The sequence below is a fragment of the Ambystoma mexicanum genome, chromosome 4p, assembly GCF_040938575.1.
Source record: "Ambystoma mexicanum isolate Mex_15411 chromosome 4p, UKY_AmexF1_1, whole genome shotgun sequence".
Lineage (NCBI taxonomy): Eukaryota > Metazoa > Chordata > Amphibia > Caudata > Ambystomatidae > Ambystoma > Ambystoma mexicanum.
This window is the reverse complement of record NC_090927.1, coordinates 457,684,540-457,705,111: the sequence shown is the minus strand read 5'-3', so window position 1 is coordinate 457,705,111 and position 20,572 is coordinate 457,684,540. Positions and strand designations below refer to the sequence as shown.

At 45.6% G+C, this 20,572-nt stretch overlaps 1 protein-coding gene across 5 annotated transcripts in view; it reads left to right on the top strand.

Moving 5' to 3' along the window:
- Positions 1 to 20,281, top strand: part of HPCAL1 (hippocalcin like 1) — a 1,330,750-nt gene extending 1,310,469 nt beyond the window's left edge. For all 5 annotated transcript variants that reach the window (XM_069605979.1, XM_069605981.1, XM_069605978.1 and 2 more), the window contains one exon: positions 20,041 to 20,281. In XM_069605979.1, the coding sequence (XP_069462080.1) occupies positions 20,041 to 20,138 (98 nt within the window). In that variant the 3' untranslated portion in view covers positions 20,139 to 20,281. The remainder of the gene's footprint in view (positions 1 to 20,040) is intronic.
- Positions 20,282 to 20,572: the final 291 nt, after the last annotated feature.

Sequence of the window (20,572 nt, the reverse complement as noted above, 5' to 3'; positions counted from 1 at the left end):
GACATAAAACAATTGTACATTGTTTAAAAATACAAACAGTTATGTTGTGACACTTAAACTGAGCCGGAGGGCAGTAGTGACTTCCGTCTATATGGCAAGACTTTGGTTCAGTGATCATCCTGGGGAGCTGTAGCTATCTCAAACTGTTCACGGGACCTCGGTTCAGGTTGTTAGGTCATCATTCTAGTCTAAGTTCTAGATGGTTACACTCGACATGTTTCAATTCTTAACACAATTTATAGAACTTTCTTCAGGAGTAGTGTCATATTCTAATAAAAACAACAACTTTAACAACAAACTTAGAGCGTGCTATGATTGCGCATTTCTTGGGTGATGGATTTCTGTTGCTAGTGTTTAGTATTGAACTTGATTGTTCTCGCTGTCACTAGTCTCGTTAGAGGTGAGTGGTTTTGAATAAGAGGTATTCCTGTTGTATGCAGGCATTAGTCCTCTAGGTCCATAGTAAATGCTTCAAAAGGTCTAGTTGGACCTTCCGTGAAGGGGCAGTACTTCAAGGTGTTAGTGATATGTAGACCCAGGGTCTAGGGTATTAAGTTCTTAGACGTGGCTCGAGTCATTTAGTGAAGACCGAGTGGTCCATCAATCTAGATGATATTTAATTAGCGGCTCATGCGACTGCAACCTGTTAGTTGCTTTCCACGATAGAGTAATCTTCAATCTTTTGTCGAGCTGTGCCGCCGTATATAGGTTTTTTCATTAGTTTGAATCCATATATGAGACCCGACGCGGTCAATCCCACACGCTACGCGACGCTGTGAGGAGGAGCACACCTGTAGCGGGTGGCAGGGAGGAGAGGGGTGGGCAGCATCTAGCGAGTCAGGTGGCACGAGGGGGGATGTGATAGCCCAGGTGTTGAGGCAGAGAGATTCCTTCAGGAGGTGGGTCTTGAGTTCTTCTCTGAATTGTAGGAGCGTGGGGACGAGTCTGCTGCTGATGGGGAGGCAGTTCCATAGTCTTGAGCATAGGCAGAGGAGCCTTGTTTTCTGGTCCTTTCCTTTTTGCAGTGGCGAATTTCAAGTCGGCATGTGTCCTGGCTTCTGGTGGTACACTGTCCGCTGTAGATGCTGAGTTTCTCCGCAAGGTAGCTGGTTGACTTGAGGGAAACTGCCTTATGGATAATGCAGCAAGACTTCAAGGTGATTTGTGCATGCAGTGAGAGCCAGTGAAGGTTGATGAGGGCCAGGTTGATGGGGTCGTATCTGCGCAGACCCTTTATGAGGCATGCAGCCGCATGTAGGACACTTCTCAGGGGCACAATGGAGGACGGCGGGAGGCCTTCGAGGAGTGCATTGCCCCCATCTAGGTGGGATTGGACCAGTGCTTGAACAGATGATCTAAAGCTGTCCGTAGGCATGAAGGGCTTGACTTTTCGCAGGAGGCAGAGTGGATACCAAGCTGTCTGAATTTTCTTAGAAATGTGTGTCTTGAATTAGAGATGTTTGTTAATGTAGAACCTGAGGTGCTTGGCGCAGGAGGTGAGCTCAGGTGTGAAGCCCTCAGAGTTCGTGTTTGATGGCCAGTTCGGTGTTTCTGGCTGTTCGGTGTTGCTGGTGAGGAGTACGAATTCGGTCTTGGAGGGGTTGAGCTTTAAGTATGCACTGGACATCCAAGACTGGATAAGCGAGAGGCAGGTTTTGAGCCTATACAGTCCTTGATGGAGTCGATCTTGAGGCATAGCTGTGTGACGGCAACGTATTGGTGGATGCTGGGTTGTATTTGGCTAGGAGGGCTCCCAGCGGCTCCATGTACAGACTGAAGATCACTGGGGAGAGGGTGGAACCCTGCGGGACCCCACAGGTGACGGCAAGCTTTGGTGAACTAGAGGAGTCCATCTGAACAAACTGCTGGTGGGTGGTGAGGTAGGACTTGAAACAGCATAAGACAAGGTTGCTGATCCCCATGCGCTGATGTAGGGTGTCCGTAAGCACCTAGTGGTCTACTGTGTCAAAAGCAGTCGAGAGGTCGAGTAGAAGTAGGAGGCAGGAGTTTGTGGCTGGAATGACGTGATGCAGGCTAATTAATTAAGGAGAATTATTTTCTGGTATCAGCATTTTCTTCCTCTGCTTCACAGGACTCTGAGGGGGTTGTCCTTCTCCTCTAGTACGCTGATCTGCTTGTCTGGGCTTCACTCCTGGTTCTTCTGGGAGTTTTTGGCTATGCATCCTCCTGGGGGAAGGCTCCTCTGCAATCTTTTTCTGCTGTATTTCTACTTCTTCTGGCAAGGACAGGAGATGGTTTCAAGTCGTTTTGATATTCAATTCTTCACCACTTCTTTCTGCCCGTACAAATGCATAGTGGGGATCTGGTGGTTAATGTTGTACTGTTGGAACTTTCACTAATCCTCACTCTTGTTTTGTCCTGTTACCAAGGCTTCAGGTAAGGAGCCAATCTCCAGGCTGCAGAGCTTGGTAGGAGACTTTCTTGTCATACCACTGTTTATTGTTTGGTTCCTTTTTCTCAGTAATGACCTGAGCCAGTTGGTGGGCCTGGCAGAGATATTCTTTCAGATTCATAAAATACATCAGGTAGTTTTCTGGACCAGCTCTCTCTGGGGTGATGCCAAAGCACCGGTTGATAGGACGACAACCATCACTTCCGAACATTTGGAAGTGTGGGGTGAAGCCAGTGTCCTGTGATGGTAAGCTTGGACCAGGGTTGCAATTGGTCCAGGAGTATTTTATTGAATCACCCGAGTGCTGCTTGAGGGTGAAACTGGCACGTGCAAGTCTTTATCATCTCTATCAGCGCTACAATTTCCTCGGTTAACCTTGACTCAACCTAGTGAATGCAGACTTGTTCCCAAAGGACCTTGGCAATGTTGGTGACCTTCTGGACCTTGACCGGCAATGCCTGTGCATATCACGTGAAGTCGTCTGTGATGACAAGTATATTCTGCACTACACTGCTGTACCACTACAAGCACAAGAATTTGATGGGGAGGAAACCAGCTCTGAAGGATTGGCAGGTAGGCTGCCAGAGGATGGCAGACTTTCTGTTGATGCAGCAGGCACATGCCTGGCAATATTTCCTGATATCAGGGCTAGTCTGGACCAGTAGGAGAGGGTCCAGAGAATGTCTTGCATATGGTCAATCCCTAGATGGCTATATTTGAAAGAGACTGCATTCATCATGTGATGTCACACTTGTAGAGGCGTAGAAGGTGATGTAGCTGCTAGTCTGGCATCTGGATTTCCTCATAATGGATGCCCACTTTATAGACCAGGGTCTTGTACTCCTTGACAAACACCCAGTGGTCAGCATAGTCTCCCTACTCTTTGGCCTTCAGGATAGCTGGGACGCTAGGGTCCGCTAGGAGCTTACCATAACTCACTTCTTGTAAGTCTTGGGTGTACAGGCTAGTAACATTGCAGTATCCTGAAGGAATCCCAGAAGCAGTCCTTCAGAGACAGTCGATCAGCCTAGCTTAATTCTTACGGGAAGCAAAGTGCCCAAACTGCTGCTGCGGAATGGTGCTCCAATCCAGTGTGATGCAGTCTTCCTCAAGGCTGTGAGGCTGGTGGAACAATGCGCCAGCATCATTGTAACTGACCCCTGGGTGCTGTATCATCCAGAATTTGTAGGTTGGCAGAGCAGCGAACCAATGATGATAAGTGGCATCTAGCTTTGCAAACTAAGGATGTAAGATAGCAGATTGTTATCCATGTACTTAGTCATGTGTTCGCACCATTACTTGAGGTCCATTCCTCACTGATCTTTTGTCTCTTTGTCTCTTGCAATATTTTCGATGAGCATCTTTTCAGTGGGGGGTTTTGTCTAGTCTGTGTGCAAGGCGCGTTTGAGCCTGATTACTACAGCGCCTCGCTGTGAGTATCTACAGTAAAGCCAGTTAAGGCTTAGGAGTTAGCTTGGACACATGCAGTCTGTGGGAGATGCCCACATGGAGCTTTATAAATACGTCCCTCTTGTAGTCCCCTCTCAGCCACCCCAAACCCACTGTAAAGATAGCTAGACGGGTAGAGCGTGCGCTGCTGTATCTGTGTGTGATCTGCAGGTCGCAGGTTTAAATCCCGACAGGGCAAACTCAGCCTTTCGTCCTTCCGAGGTTGTTAAATGAGTATCAACTGGTTGGGTGATAATTGTATGTACATATGTTCTATGTACAGCGCTTTGGCAAAAGCACTATAGAAATAAGAAATGCTTTGTTGACTACTAGCATAGAAAAATCCACCATATTTCAGGTTTCGCTAATATTGTATCTCTTGAAGTCAACGTGCTGTCCCTTACTCGTGATCAGGGATGTGTTCACAAAACTCTGCTAATTATTACTCAGCTAATGTCCCGCATGGATAGTAAGGAAGCTTCATTACTTAGGCTATTCGATCTATTGGCGGCTTTCGACCTGGTGGACCATGACATCATGGCCACCAGGTTGTGTGAAGTAGCTAATTTCTCCCCCTTGCATGTAAATGGGTCTTATCATTCCTTAATAACCGTGATAGCAGAGTCTTTTGCGGCACGGCAGAATCTGAGTCCATTACAACTACCTGCTGTGTTCCCCAGGGTGCTTGCACCACCCCCTGTTTTTATAATATCTTCACAGCTCCTCTGTTCGCAATGCTTGACCATGAGAACATAAATTTACCAACTATGCGGATGACACTCAATGTGTCGTCCCGCTCTCTGGTTCTCATAGTGCAGATGAACTTGCCATCAATAGAGTTTTTACCCTAATTGAAACCTGGATGGTCCACAACAAGTTGGCCATGAATAAATCAAAAACTGAGTTACTCGTCATAGGATCACCATACACTATAAAAAAACTTGGCCCACAATATGATGGTTTTCAGATGGGAGAAGAATCTATCATGCCCCTAAAAAAGGTGAAAACACTGGGAGTGACCTTTGAGCAACATATGACTATGAAACAACACATTAGTAGTCTGGTAGCATCATGCGTCTATTACATCAAACACTTAGCGCACTTAAGGCCCCTCATATCTCAAGATAATGCAGAGACCATCGCTAGAGCAATAATAGGTTCAAAAATAGACTATTGCTCTAGCCTCCTTATGGGACTTAATAAGTCGGATTGTAACAGACTGCAAGTATGCCAAAACGGGGCTATCAGAGCCGTTATGAAACTTAAATATAGAGATCATGTTAGGACGGGAAGACGAGAACTCCACTGGCTGCCCGTAGAGTCCAAATTGCTTTTTAGGACTTTGACTATAGTACAAAAAATGCAGATCTGGTAATATGCCTGAATATCTGCAACGGCTCCTTACCACGAGAAACAACACTAGAACATTAAGGTCTAATAATCAGCACCTTTTATTTGAACCAAAATGCCGAACCGCCAGAGAGGTCAACTCAGCTTTCTTCTCCATTGGACCGAAGGCGTGGAACGCCCTACCATTGGACATGAGATGCATTGAGTCACTTGAAATAAGACTGAAGACCTTTCTTTTTAACTAAACTATTTCTCAGTTTTTATCTGAGTACTATCCTTCATAGCCTCTTACACCTGTTCGTCCATAATCCTTGTTACATGTTGTATGTGTTTTGTAGCGCCCTCACGCCTTTGGGTCTATGGCCGCGCTATATAAATGTAATAAAGTAAAGTAAGGTGTATAGTATATAGAATTAGTACCCGGCGAGGGCGCAATCAGAAGGAAACAACAATTCCGATTGGCCCTCGCTGAGGCATTACCCGGCCCGGAATCCCTCGGCCATTGTACCCGGCAGGGGGCATTGCAGCCCCTCAGCCAATGAGGAGGCTCAAAGTGGGGCCATCCCCACCGCCGATGAGGCTGCCTTTGCTCCCCGCCGGGGACTCAGGTAATGCTTTTTTTCTCTTCCCCTTTCCTCCCTCCTCCCTGCCCTCCCCACCCCACTACCTTCTTGCTCCTTTGTCCCCGGTGGGGGATGATGGCAGCCTCCAGCCGTGTGGAGGTTCGGAGCGGGGCCATCCCGCGTCTCCACACGGCTGGAGGCTTCCATCATCCCAGGCCAGAGATGCAGATACGTGTTTGTTTTGGTTTTTTGCCCTCCCTCCCTCCCAACCCCACTTACCTTCTTCTCCTTTTTTTTCTGGAGCGGACGTTCTGGGAACTCTTCTGTTTCCAGCGCGTCCGCTCCCGATGGCCGCCATGGAAAGGGAAAACGGACTCCGTTTTCCCTTTTCCGGCGGCCATTTTCTAGGTCTTTTTTTTTCTGTCCCGAAACATTGCGGGACAGAAAAAAATTATTTTAGTGCCCCGGTTATGCAAATCTTGCGGGCCGGGGTACTAAAAGCAATATGGCCCTCGCAGCAGGGGGCATTAACGACTCAGGTAATGCCCCTGCCGCTCGGGTCATATTGCTTAATTAAGGTGACTTTTTTCAGATTTTCTATTTCACAGTACTTTTGAAGACTGACGTCATGCCCCCTTTAAACCCATTCAACCCAGTATAAGGCGCAAAGCAGGGTGTTCCCCTTGTTCTGTAGGTATGATTGCCAATTTGTTTATTTTGCCAAATTACAGTGTTCCTCAATGGCGTGCACTGAACCATTCTACATGTCCATATTGGACTGGGACGAGCATTAGGTCTGTTAACATTAGAAACACAAGCTCCAGTTTGTCCAAAGGCAGGGCTCCATAGATAGGTCATGCGCAGACAGAATTGAACAGTTGGCTTTTATGTTTGTTTCTTGTCTATATTCACTCATAAGGATATTGAAAATATTCATCCAAAGTATATGCTTTAGAGAAAGGATACATGCTGAAATTATTTTTTCACCGGGGTGAGTTCTGTCATGTGTGGGTTGTTGGTGTCGTCGTGTATTGGCCTGAGGTGGATGTGAGAGACACTTGCCTAAATAGAGGGGACAGGTGAGTTTGGGGCGCAAACGCAGCTAAGGCTGTTGGCGGAGCATTCATGTGAGTTTTATGATCATTTCCTTAATGTACTCGGTGTTATTTGCCTATGAAGCAGAGGTCAGTATGGTAGTCCTCAGAATACGAGGCAGCGATTCCTTCTTGTCTGACCCATCAAAGTTGACTTTCTGGTGTTTGAACCTTAGGCATATCATTGCACCAGGAAAATGTCTGCAGATGCTAACATTGAAGGTATTGGCTCACAATGGGCCAGAAGGCAAGGCTGAAGCAGTGCTCTTCTTCCTTTTAACCATGGAGTAGGACGAGGGATCCATGCTATCATCGCTAACGACTTAGCAAGGGGTTCTGAGCTGGCATGCTGGAGTGCCAATGTCTAGCAGTCAGGTTTGCAGGACTGTGCTTGAAGCTGCAAGGGTGTTGTTGTCATACGGGATGAAGTGTTTGGTCGGGTTGGCAGGCTGCTGCTGAGAGAATGGGCTATTGGCGTGACTGGTAAAGGGACGAAGAAAGGTGCCAGTCCTATTCAAAGGGGCTGGGCCTCTGCAGCGCAAGTCATGAAATGCTGGGGTTATGGTCATGTGCATGTTACACTAGGGCAGTTCCTCAACAGTTTATCGTAAGTGTAAACCGTATTGGAAGAGGAGAGCATGCTCAGTCATATTACCAGGGGTGTTGCTAGGTCTGGAAAAGACCCGGGGCTACGCTAATGTCAGAACTGTTGGGACTGGGGGCTAGCTAGCCGTTTGGTTGTAGCTCCTGAGATTCTATCTGGGGCTAGAACCAAAAGACCAGGGGCTATAGCCCCTTTAACCCCCCCCTAGCAACGCCTCTGCCTATTACATGAAACAATACACCTTATTTGAAAGCAAGACCTTCTCACCCCCTCCATGCTTCATGGGGAAAAGTTGCCACAGTAAAAATAACATCATTGCTGGCTGCCGAATAGGTTTGGCTCTTGTAAATGCATTTTGCTAGCCACTGATGGATCTTCGGACACGCCTGGGCATCTCTGCTGGCATGGCAGCTGTTCGAGTCCATGGGGATCACGTACATGCATGTGTCCTCAGGCAGCGGCCTGTGGGGGGTGGGGCACTGCCATGATGTGAGGCAGCTTAGAATGAAACTAAAATGTGACCTTGGCAAAAAAAAACTATTAAATTAAAATGAGGACATGAAGACACGTTTAATGTAAAAAAAAAAAAAAAAAAAAGAATAAAACCAAAAGTGGTACAAATGACATATATTTAATATAGAAAAGAAATAAGGCATTTAAAGTTGTAATTTTAAAAAAAGGAAACAAAAGGAAATGATAAATGGGTTGGTTCTAATGACCGCGGAACCACCTGTCACTTTTGACAGAAGGTCCCCTTCATGATACTTTCATGCGCCCTGTTTTTTTCTGGCAAAGTTTTGAACCTGCATATGTGGAGAATGTGTAACGGAGCGGGCGCGGAGTCAGTGTTGAGTCGAAGGAGTTACTGGTGCGGAGTTCCGCAGTCTGTCTACACTGTCTCTACCCTGTGGGCGTACCTGCGTGCCTGCATGCACTGAAAGACTCGATTCCCCCGCGGAGCGGGCGCGGAGTCGGTTTTGAGTCGAAGGAGTCCAAGGAAGTTCAAGGAAGCTCGAGGGGGCAGCTTTCGTCTATGCGGCAATGAAAGTCGTTCTTTCTGCCAAAACACATGCTCAACGGCGTCTGGAGGCGGGGTTGCCGCCGAAATCAGCGACTCCAGTGTGCGCAACTCTTCCTATCCACGACTGCTCTACCGGCCTGGACTGTGTCCTTACAAATGAGCCGGTAAATCCTTCAGTTATCACTGAACTCTCGGATGAGTCCCAAGTAAGTGACACGAACGTTTGTGACCTAATGTCAAGAGTTACCCCTAGTTGTATGAAGGCTGGTATGGGAAATCCACTTGGCAATAACGATGGTAATAGTTCTGAAAACGTCTCTCCCAATCACCCTGCACTGAACCTCTTCCCCTTGCCCCCTCTGGCCGTTAGTAAGGATGTGCCCACGGGTCGTGCGCTGGCTGGATTGGTTTTTACAGGGGGGAGCGGGAGTTCTGTGAGTGACGTCGAGGCCGACCTCAGTACTAGCAACGCAACGCCACTGGCAGAACTCAGTCAAGGCTCCACGGATAGTATTGCATCCGATGCGGAAATTTTTCCCACAACAGCGACTGTCACGAGCCTAACGTCCACCGTGTCCAGTCATCTGGGCCCAACTCATTGTGTGGCTGGTTGCAACGGTATCAACTGTACGTCCAAAAATCCTGAATCAAGATCAACTTCCGGCGGAGAATTACCTCACGGCCGCTTTTTCAGTGCAGTATCCACAATAGGATCTGTAGGTGAAGCCACACTTAGAGTTTCACTGTGTTTCCGCCTGCAGCTCTAACTGCGAAGATGACAACGTGGTCTTTAAATGCACAGACGACTGCGAGATAGGTCAGCATACAAATTCCAGCAGATGCTCTTTGGACGCAAATGTCAAGGGAACATGAACCCGCTCTGGTGAACACTGGTGTAGTTGGCATGGACCGAAGAAACTCACTTGAGGTTGTGAACAAACTGCTGGCTGACCTTACTCGCATTAACAACCAAAGAACACGGAAACGCGACATAGGATTAATGCCGGACAGCCTACTGACTACAGACCCGCTGTCCAGGGTGCCTCTCGTCGAAAAGGCGTCTTCGCCTATCTTTGTACCACAGAAACTGCACAGTGTCCACTGCCTTGTCAAACGCCGAAGATTGGATGAAAGCATCTCATCTAGTCTTAGATGCTCCCAAAACAAAAAAGCGAAAAGTTTGCATCAGAACGATCGATTGAATGCAACTTACTCAATGGAAGCATTGCAATGCGAACAAAGTGGGAGTGAATTATCAGTGTCAGCAAACGAGGACAAGTTAGAGCAAGTGTCCTCTGACTCCTCTCTTATGGAACGTCCATTTCCTAAGATCAGACGCCGGGTATCTCGCAAAAAAAGAAGTGCGCGCCGTGGAGAGTTTGAGCATGTCGCACCAAGAATTGCTCAATCCCCTCAAGACCTACAGGCTCTGATTATGTCATCCATGAGTATGTCCATTGCACCGTTCCTCAAAATGCATGAGCACCTCAACGACAACATGAAAGAAATGGCTTCTGCAATACGCACGTTGACAACCAATGTGTGTACAATTGATCAAGACTCCCTTCGCTGTAAGGCGGTACTAGAAGAGCTGAACAGGAAGACTGATGTAACTTTTGCAGCCTTGTTGGACAAGGTAAAGAATGCTAACATTGATAAAAAACTGCTGGCCGAGGTTGCAAAAGAAGCTTTGTATATATTTCAAAAAGACTCCACACTGAATGGTTCGTCAACTGCTCTTAAGTGTCAGAGGTGTATTCCGGTTTCAGTTCTAGACACTCATCGTCCGTGTTCCAGACCAGAACACAGCAATCCATTCAACATCCCGCCACTCGTGGTACCATTGACATTGTCAAAAAAAAATCTGGACCTCACGGAATGTACACCTGGCCTACAGCTACCAGCAGTAGCTCCATTGGTACAGGTAGGGTCGGTTGATTCAACCGGCAGTGTCGAGTACAGTCCGGCTGCCACTTTCCCGGAAACGGATCCTTGCCCCGCAGTAACAAGTGGCTTTGAGAAAGCCGGAATGGAGGCCCAAGATGCGTCTAACCTAGCTTTACGAAACCCTCAAACTCTGTCAACATCTGCAAGCAGGTCTTGCCAGGAGACGGTGCCTGTGGTTCCACCCAGAGTAATGTTGGATGCTGCCGAGCCGTCGGCTGTGATATATGACATCTTCAAGATTCTGACATACATAAAACTAATAAAAGTGATGAACATCCTTTAAGTGGCCCCGGTAAAAAAACAAAAAACTTACCAGCACGGAAAGCGAAGAGAGCAGCCACAAACGCACGAAAATTTCTACGCAACCTCAAAACTGTGAATGTCACAGTAAACGGTTTGCCATCAAAAATTAAACCAATAGAAAGCAAGCAGTCGGCTAATGCTTCTAACGAGTTACCAATAGACTTGGAAGCCGCCCATATGTGCATTAGCAACGTCTCTGACTCGCTGTTGAATGTTTCGACCTACGAGGACGTAGACACGCCCTGTAACGCCACTAATGCAACTATGTCGCAAGTGCCTTGCCTGCCGGCACAGGCGCTAGCAGTTACTGCGGTTCACTCTGTGAACCCCTCCGAGTCTGGTACAGTGAAGAAGGTTCTATCCGGACAGATACCTTTGCCCATAGTGCTGGATGTAGTGGTGTCTGACACACACGCAGAGGCAACGTCGAGACAAGTCTTGCTACCGATCAAGCCAGAGCAGAACCAACAACTGGCAATCACTTTGGTCCCAGACATTGTCTTGAAACCAATCATCCCTGCAATGTGTCCAACATCGACAGGACCAAAGCAAGTCAATGAGAAAAGAAGTCCTATGAGAGTCTGCCAACTGATCGAACCTCCGTGTGCCCGTCTTAACGGGAATGCGGACCACTGCTTACAGTTTTTAACCTTGGCTGATAAACACAAACTGGTGGAAGAAAAATTCAACAACTCACATGTAGCACAAGGACCCGGTAATCTAGATCTTAAACAGGACAGCAAGGTCTCACTGGCCGAGACTAATGACCCCACGATGCCTCGTCTAATGGGCCCGTCTTGGGCCAACAACTCCGAAAGCAATTTGTCTGCATCGACCCGTAACTCTAAAGAGCATCAGAATAGACAAGATCACGCTAAAAGAAGCGACCGCTCTGGAGAGAAAAAGATGGGAACTTCACGGAGCAAACCCCAGCAAGGTCTACATCGCCTCCTACTGGAACGTATTGTATCCTCGGATGACTTAATTCTAAACCGCCACAATGTAATTTGGCTATGCCACTTGATTCCAAGTCTGAGAGCAATTTCCTCCGAGGACCTCACAATTGTCGAATTTTTCAATAAAAAGAAAAACGATGCTGTAATCTTACACTTGCAGTCGAAACTGATTTCTGACGCCCTACTAGATGCAGGTCCTGTGCTGATGTAATTAGGGTTAGACATAACGAGGGCAGATCCTAGTGTGTGGCTGCCTACTACAAAAAGAGATAATAACTCTACAACTGAGCCTGAGACTAATTGTGAACGACATCAAGAGCAAGAATCAAGGTCAATAGCTGCAATGACAAAGGCTCCAACGACGGCTCTTCCCATGTCTGCGGAGTGTGTGGTGTTGCCTCACAAGGATAAACCAATAAGGATTACAATCAGGGGAACCCAGAGTCTACCAACGCCAACGACCAAGGGCTCGCCAGCTTCCAATTCTCCACATAGTGTGTCCGACTGGTCTTGGCTTGCAGCTACCCTAAATAAGGTGTCAAACACCTAACGCCAGGATGCGGAGCCAAGAAGCACCAGCACATTGGCCTCGTGGAACACTCGAGGGTTTCGCCACCTGTTTAATACCCCATGGACAAAAAATCGGGATCTCATTTGCCTACAAGAAACATGGCTAAGTGAAACTCTGCTACTTGAAGGATTCGAAATTGCATTCAACCCTGCGATATCCCAGCCTAAGGGAAGACCAATGGCTGGCTTATTGACGGCAGTTAGAAAGGCTTCAGGGTTCTTGATAATTGAATCGTTCAATGTGTCGCCTTAGATCCAGCTAACTACAATATGTGCCTCACAATCTGCGAATCGTAAGACCAATAAGCTATGCATTATTAACATCTACTGGAACCATCAAGCAAAGGAAGCTAAAGGGTTCGCAGACATAGTATCAGCAGTGATTGACGGGTTACTTGAAAAGATACAGCTGCCCGACCTGATAATATGTGGAGACTTAAATCTCATATGCCTAAACGAGAAAAAACACCTGGAGCCCAAAGCAACACAATGGTGCACAGAAATGAAAGCTCGAGGAATGCATATGTTGAATGGGAATACGGTGGGAGATATTCCAGCCAAGCCCACTTGGAGACGGTTAAAGCAAAACTCAGTCCTAGACTACATATTTGTTAGCGAAAACATTCATAAGAGAGTACTGCACTTAGACGTACTTGAAATGTTGCATAGCGACCACGAAATGGTGCACCTCACCCTTGTAAACCAGAACAAACATGTAAGTGCTTACTGGCTATATGCCCTCGGCACCGGGTCTAGTAGGATCCTCTTAAACCTCCTTGACACGGAAGTAGAGGATATAACAGCTAACTTCATGAGAAACACAGAAGACCTTGAATATCAATATCTGCTGTCGAACTTCGCAGAACGTAAACACAACTTAAGTCACGGCGAATTAAGACCAAAACATAAATTTGATGTCTACGTTCTGCAACGGAAAAGACTCATGAGACAAGAAATAAGGAAGATTAAGGGGCCTATGAATGAAAACACAAAACAAAGAATAAGGACACTCAAACAAAATTATAAGAACTGGCTCAAGTCTCACGCAGGGATAATGTTGCAAAATGACGCCGAGAATCCAAAATGGAGGGAAAGAAATCAGCTCAATTTTGGAAACTAATAAACAGTAACCTAGCGCCGCAACATGCCATCCAGGCCATTGCAGTGACCGAAGAAGCATGGGTAGAGCACTACTCAGCTCTGTTCAGCAAAGGAGTTCCATTGACAACTTGTGTCCCTTCAATTACAACAGAATGGGACCTGGAGTTTGAGAGAATAGACATCCTCCTGGTAATCAAAAATGTGCGAAAATCCAGAGCCCCGGGTCCGGATGGCTTAACAAAGCATACGATCAAGCGTTATCCGGATCTATGGGCAGACTTCTGTGTCACTTTATTCAAGCGGATTGTCTTGAATCGTGAAACCCCTAGTTCTTGGAAGAGTGGCGTTGTGGTGCCAATATTCAAGAAGGGGGATCGCTCGAACCTGAAAAACTACAGACCCATAGCGATTCTTGACGTTCTGGGGAAAATATATGCAACACTGCTCCAACGAAAACTTTTGAAATGGCCCAAAGACTCTAATCACATAGACCCCAGGCAAGCAGGTTTTGTAAAGGGGGTTGGCTGTGGCCTGAATCTACTTATACTGAACATCTTGAAGATGGAAACAATCAGACTCAACACCAAGCTGTACCTAGCGATGATAGATCTTTCACAGGCATTTGACAGTATAGATGGAAAAAACTAGCCAAATGGGACTGCCCCACAAGTCTAGCCAGTGCAATTCGTGTATTGCACACAGAAACTTCTATCAGGATTCGGCTTGATATGCTAGGCATGCTGTCTACTAAAATAAACACATATAAAGGTGTAAAGCAGGGCTGTCCATTGGCTGCAACTATCTTTAATATGTTCATATCAGATATACAAGAAATTTTCCTTGGTGCAAACACGTTTCCCCTAAATACACGGTGCACCCATTGACTGCCTGGTATATGCCGACGACCTTGTATTGATAGATCAGACCCCAGTTGGGTTGCAACGCAAAATGACCCTAATAGACGCTTATATAACAGCAAACGGATTGTCTATTAATAACCAAAATGCGAAATTCTGATCCTAGAAAACCTACAAGGTTCGTGTGGTAGGGGTAAGAAACCATCCTTGGTACATTGCCAACGACAAGATCCAGCTCGTAAAATACTTGACATATTTGGGTATGAGAATTAGTGCGAGCCGAAACGATGCTCCTTGGATTGAAGTAGTTAAAAACAAGTGTCTTCAGTTAGCATCCCAAGCATCCTTGATTAACAACAGATACGGGAAATTCTCATTAAAACCAATTATCTTGTTCTACCAACAGAAAGTGGTTCCCATTCTGATATATGGAGGGGAAAATGCATTTGGGTCTTAGCATGAACTCTGGAACACATTAGAAAACATCTTTTGGTTACGTGTGCTGAAATTACCAAGGGGTACATCAACTATTTGTATACGTTATGAATTGGGCTAATTTCGATGCACGCTAGAGTTGCATGGAATCTGTTAAGTCTATATCGTAAAACAATAATGATGGATACGGTACCCCAATTTGGCATCCTGCATAGGCCGGACTTGGAAAATGCAAATACCATTCTTGCAAAATGGAACCGGCTGTCGCAAGACTTACTTGAAGAATATGACATCACTTGCTCTCTGTTATTGGACAATCCGGAGGCTGCTAAGAAGAAGCTGTCGAAACTGGACTGGATCCAAACCTGTGATCGAAGAGCTTGTTCTCCATCAATGCATGAAGTACCAGGTGAGGCCAAAGCATACGATCAACGTGCCAATTACCTAATGCGCCTCCCGAATCAGCATGAAAGGGCGCTATACATGCGCTTCAGACTAAATGTTTTTCCGACAAGAGATCGTATGGGAATCAGGTCGAAACAAGCTAATTTCAACTTTAACTCTCGATTTTGTAACGAGGCCAAGGAAACTTTGAAACATCTGACCATGCCTTGCCAGGCTCTGGAGCAGCAAAGGGGCTGTTGCTTTGCCCCCGTGATCAACCTTCACCACACAAGGAGCACTGAAGAGTGGTGGCAAGTTCTCTTCGAAGGACTCAATAGAGCAGCACTGTTTGCTCTAATAAACTTTCTACAAATTCTAAAAACTCGGCTGGAAGCAGAGTTACAGCCAAGTACTGTATGAGACGTAAGGAAGCCTGGCCGATTTGTTCTGGTCTCGCTTACCTTTAAGGAGGGTGGAATGGAAGAGAGGAAATTCATATGGGAGAGATTTGTGTGTTTTGTATATTTTTTTTGTTTTTTATTTTAAAGATTGAACAAACCCATAAAAAATTTTAAAAAATGAAAAAATAAAAAGAATGTGTATTTCCTCCTTGTGGGCACTATCCTCGCCTACATTGTAACCCTTGCTTGCATTATAGCCCTTAAGTTAAAAGCCAGGCGGTTTTAATGTAACTTTTTAAATATTATTTAGGTTTTTTGTGTAGAGCTAGGCACTGCCATTTGTTTGATTTGGAGAATTGGGTGAAAAAGGGAAGAGGTGAGTATGAGAAGGGGGTGAAAGGGTTAGAGGGAAACCAGGGATAACAGTCCCAAGATGTTTAGCAGAGGAGGGACATGTAACTGTACTTGCTCGATTGAACATGATATGGGCCGATTCGAGGTGAAGATGCTTCGGTGAAGAGCCATGAGGATGGGGAGATCATCCCTTATATGGGACGACGAAGTGTGACGTCTCCTTGGCTGGTGTAGTGGGAGTGCTGTGGTCAGATAGGGCGGGCGCCTAGCCATGCGAGTTGATTCAGGATCATGAAGTTGAGTGCGTTAGTTTCTCATTAGCCAACATAGGCACTTCGGCCCATGTACTGCAGTCAATTTGTTCACCAAAGATAAGGCAATCCATGCAGTTATTGGATTTTTGCATTTCGTGCTGCGTATTGGTGTGGATCTCAGCAAAGATCTCATTGCACTAATCAAGATTTGACATAACTATTGCAAACACTGCCATTATGTAGGAAATCTAGAGTTCCCCTTTGAGAGGTCAACTGACTCGACCAACAGGCCTTAACAGTAAAACCTCTGTCTTGGAGATTTTTAGCCAGACCAAACAATCATGGATGTGAAGGAGACATTCTCCAACCTGTTGACAACCCACAGAGCCTTCATTGCATTCCTGTTGTCATCAGCTGGCCAGAACTACTGACAGTCTGCTCCAACTGGTCCTATAAAACTTGAAACAGATCAGTGATTAAATAGATTCCTGATGCACATCTCAGCTAGTTTTTGTTTTTTAAATCAATGTATTAAAATGCTTTGTATGAACAAGAACAAATAGAATCAATAATGTACAACAATATTTCAACCCCCGGCCCAGATTTTAAACAGCAATGTAATGAACATATTCAGCTAGGCTTTGAGATGAAGAAAATAAAAATAAATAAAAAACTATTCATATCACAGAGAATCACAAAATACAAACAAATCAGTAAACAACGAGCATAGAAGTTTGCATGACTATATCATATAAGTATGGAATAAAATGAAGAATTACTTATCTTAGCAGCAAGCATCTCCGAAGGAAACCTGGTTAGGCCAGGTCCAGGTTCAAGAATGCCACCCAAATGTTTTGAAATAGAGTTTCCTTCTTTTGTATAGAGAAAACTACCCTTTCAATATTGCAAGTGATATACATTTCTTCCAGCCAATTGTTCCATTTCAGAAAACTTGTTAATTTCCACTCTCGCAAAATCAGTTTTTTCGCCACTGAGGCCCCTCTTAAAACCCAGGTTATTTGATGTTGATTCAAATCCTCTAAAAAGGCGGTTTCCCCTAGGATCAATGTCTCAAAGTCGTAATCCAGGTTTTCCTTTAACACTCTGTTCATCACAGCTAGTTTTATGTGTTAGAGACACCCATGTGCTCACTTTCACCTGTCAGGTGAAATCAACCGGTGAACAATTTCAAAACAGCCATGGTTTCCTTAACATCAATTTAAGAGAATGTTGTGGTTGATGGAAGTCCCTGTGGAAGTCATATGACTCAAGGTGGCCAGAGATGAGGTCAGTGACAACAGATTTCAGATGTGGGCCCGACAACTAGAACAAACATGGGTCTAAAGTTCTACAAGAGCCTATAAACAGCAGTGGTTTTGAGCTAATATGATTAGTATTTGAGCTCGCAGGAGACATCTTTAAGGCCCAAGAGTACATTTACTGAGGTCTGTGAGGCGGAGATGAGCACGAGATGACCAGCTCGGTCCTTCAGGGATTGCAGATGTTGGGAGGGGAAGTGAGCCGGGAGAAGCTCTAGTAGATCTGAGGTCTCAGATTCTTGCTTGGGAAACTTCTAAAAGGCATTTGCTTCGTTGCTGTGAAGGAACCGAAGTGACTGCTACCTGTGGTGAAAGGGTTTTTCTTTTGATAATAAAGTATAGTTCATTTGAGTTGTCAGCAGGCTTTCAATGTATTTTTTAAGGTCAGTGCAAACGTTCAGCAGAAGGCCCCCTGGTGATAAAATGAGAGGGCCCGTATAGTTAATCATGATCTTAGGATACAAAAGTTATAAAGGAGCCTGCAAAAAAAGAACAGTTTTCAATTGTTTACTATCCTGTTTTTGAAACACTATAAATTAGGCTACTTTGGTTCTGTCAATTACTTTCCTATACCCTCTGCAGTGTGTATGCTCCATGTTGTGCACACTGAAGGAATTTGGGATTTACTCTAGTGACTTTCAATCAAGACTGAGCTTCTCTGATAGGATCCACTGAAAAACTTAAGAATCTCAATTCTCAATTCTGCCACTTCACCATTGATAACATCAAGACCCCAGTCTCAGACTCAGTGAAAACCCTTAGAGTATACCTGGACTCAAACTTATCCATGACTAGGCAAGTCAATGCCATAGCCTCTGCCGCGGCATACCACGCCAAGCGCTTAAACGCAGCCAGACCTTCCTTATCCAAGGACAAGAGCTATAACAGGGTCAGGACTCGACTACTGTTATGCCCTCTTCCCGGGCACATCAGCAAAAAACATGGAGATGCTGCAGGTCATCCAAAGCAGCGCTCTTCCTGCAGCCATTGGCATCCCCAAAAGGGAACACATAACTGCCGCCAGAAAACAGACGCACTGGCTTCCGATTAAAGAGCATGCCCTCTTCAAAACCCTTGCCCTGACCCACAAATGTGTCCACCAAACTGACACCCCTCCCCCCACCTGTTCCAAAGAATACACCTGTCGGCATCCACAAGCCCGACCAGAACTCCTTACTTGAACATGCTCATAGTGCCCAAAATCAAGCGAGTCAGAGTGTAGGCGCCAGTTACCCATACCTAGCAACCCTGCAATGGAATGCCCTTGCACCACCCCTGCGAGCTGAAAACTCACACATGGCCTTCTGCAAAGCAGTCAAAACGTTACTCTTCAATTAATCATCACCATTTACTACCTCCATGCAATGCTGTTACCACCTGCTGCACGCAATATATATTGCTTGTCTATAATGTATGTTTCAAACTTGTATTTTTATGACTCATGTAACTAAGCTCTTCACAAGTAAAAGCACTGCAATGCCCTAGGGCTGTGTGCATGCTAAACAAATGTAAAAATAAATAAATACATAGAAAATCACACTGCCATGTCGCTGTAATGATCAGTTTTTATTGACCCACTTCTTGCTTTCAGGTTTATTGAATTTAGGTCTTCTGAGTTTAAGGGTGGGACCACAATGTTCAATGCCTGGGGCACATTCTTTGGGGGGGGGGGCTTTTAGAATATCTCTTGGTGAAAATCAAGGCTCAGGGAGAAGTCAATCATCAACAATCAAGGAGTGGTCGGACCATGAGGCATCTGAAGACCGAGATCTTGATACCTATGAAGTGGGCAAAATGCTGGCCTAGACACTGTTGCAAAGTATCCTGGATGGGTTGTAGAACAAGATGAGAGAAAACAAAACCATCCAAATCTGCCGAGGTCTGCGGTCATCCCTTCCGCCTTTATTGTTAGCAGGTGATCTGCCCGGATGTTCAAATGTTCTGGGATCTTATAGAGGTTGGCTATTGCGGACATATATTTGCCTCGTCAATATGTTCAGCAAGGTTTGTGTACTGACAAGTGATTGGGTGGTAGATGACGCTAACTGCAAACACCAAAGATGACATCGGACTGGTGGAAGAGTTCACTAGCATGTATTTAAACTAGCAATACCTTGGGCCTGGGATTCCTTTGCGTGAAACATAATACGCGTTTCTCATGATTGCTTCCACCCGTGCCCTTAATTCTGGGCAGGAGATCAGAGGGGTGATGTTATCTATGTCACAGGGGCGTGTCTCAGTGATGGTCAGCAGCCGGCAGACGTGGCATCCCGCTATGATATTGTGGATGTTGAAGCAATGTACTAATCTGCGTGCAAACTGTGTACATCCTCCAAACTTGCATAAATGGACATCTCTAAAACTCAGCAGATATTTCTAGTGTACATCATTACCCATATACATATAGTGGCCCTTGGGCAGCAGTACATTCTCAAGCCTTGTGGCGCATATAAGTGAGTGGTTATCACTGGAACGAAAGGCCTGCAACTCTGTTATTACTTCTGACGCATTGACCTATGTGCAGATGCTGTGTGTTTGACGTCTAAGGCCTAATTGTTCAATCAGAAACACTTTGTATTAAATCGTGACCAAAAATGGTTTCTCCTGTTTCTCATTGGTTGGCTGTTTGCGGAGATTGATGCTCTGTTTCCTCTTTCCGACGCAGGTAAACTTTCCCTGGAAGAATTTATCAAAGGTGCCAAGAGCGATCCTTCAATTGTGCGGTTGTTACAGTGCGACCCAAGCAGCGCAAGTCAGTTCTGATCATCCCTCCATGCATGGACAGTTGCAAAGAAAACTCTGGCTTGTCATTCAATCTTTGCTCGCAAATGGATGCCTTCTCCACCACTGCGCAACTTTTAGTGGATACCATTGCATTTCTGTGTATCAAGGTGAAGACAGCCTAGCGCTTCGTTGACTGCCAGACGCACCATTCCCTTGGCAGTTCCCTTCTCAGTCTCACAATGGCTCGGGCCTCTACAGCCGGGGCCATTGGGTGGTATGTTTACATGCATATATACAAGCAGGTCGATTATCAGGGGAAAATCCACAACCACTTGGGTGGCGACAGTATGTAGGGTGCTCTAGCCGCCCCTAGAAGACGCTAGAAAGAACATTTTTTGAATTAAGTGAATGGCAAATAGTCTTTTTGAAGCTAGACAAAGTAAGTACGAAATATGAACTATGTTATATAATTG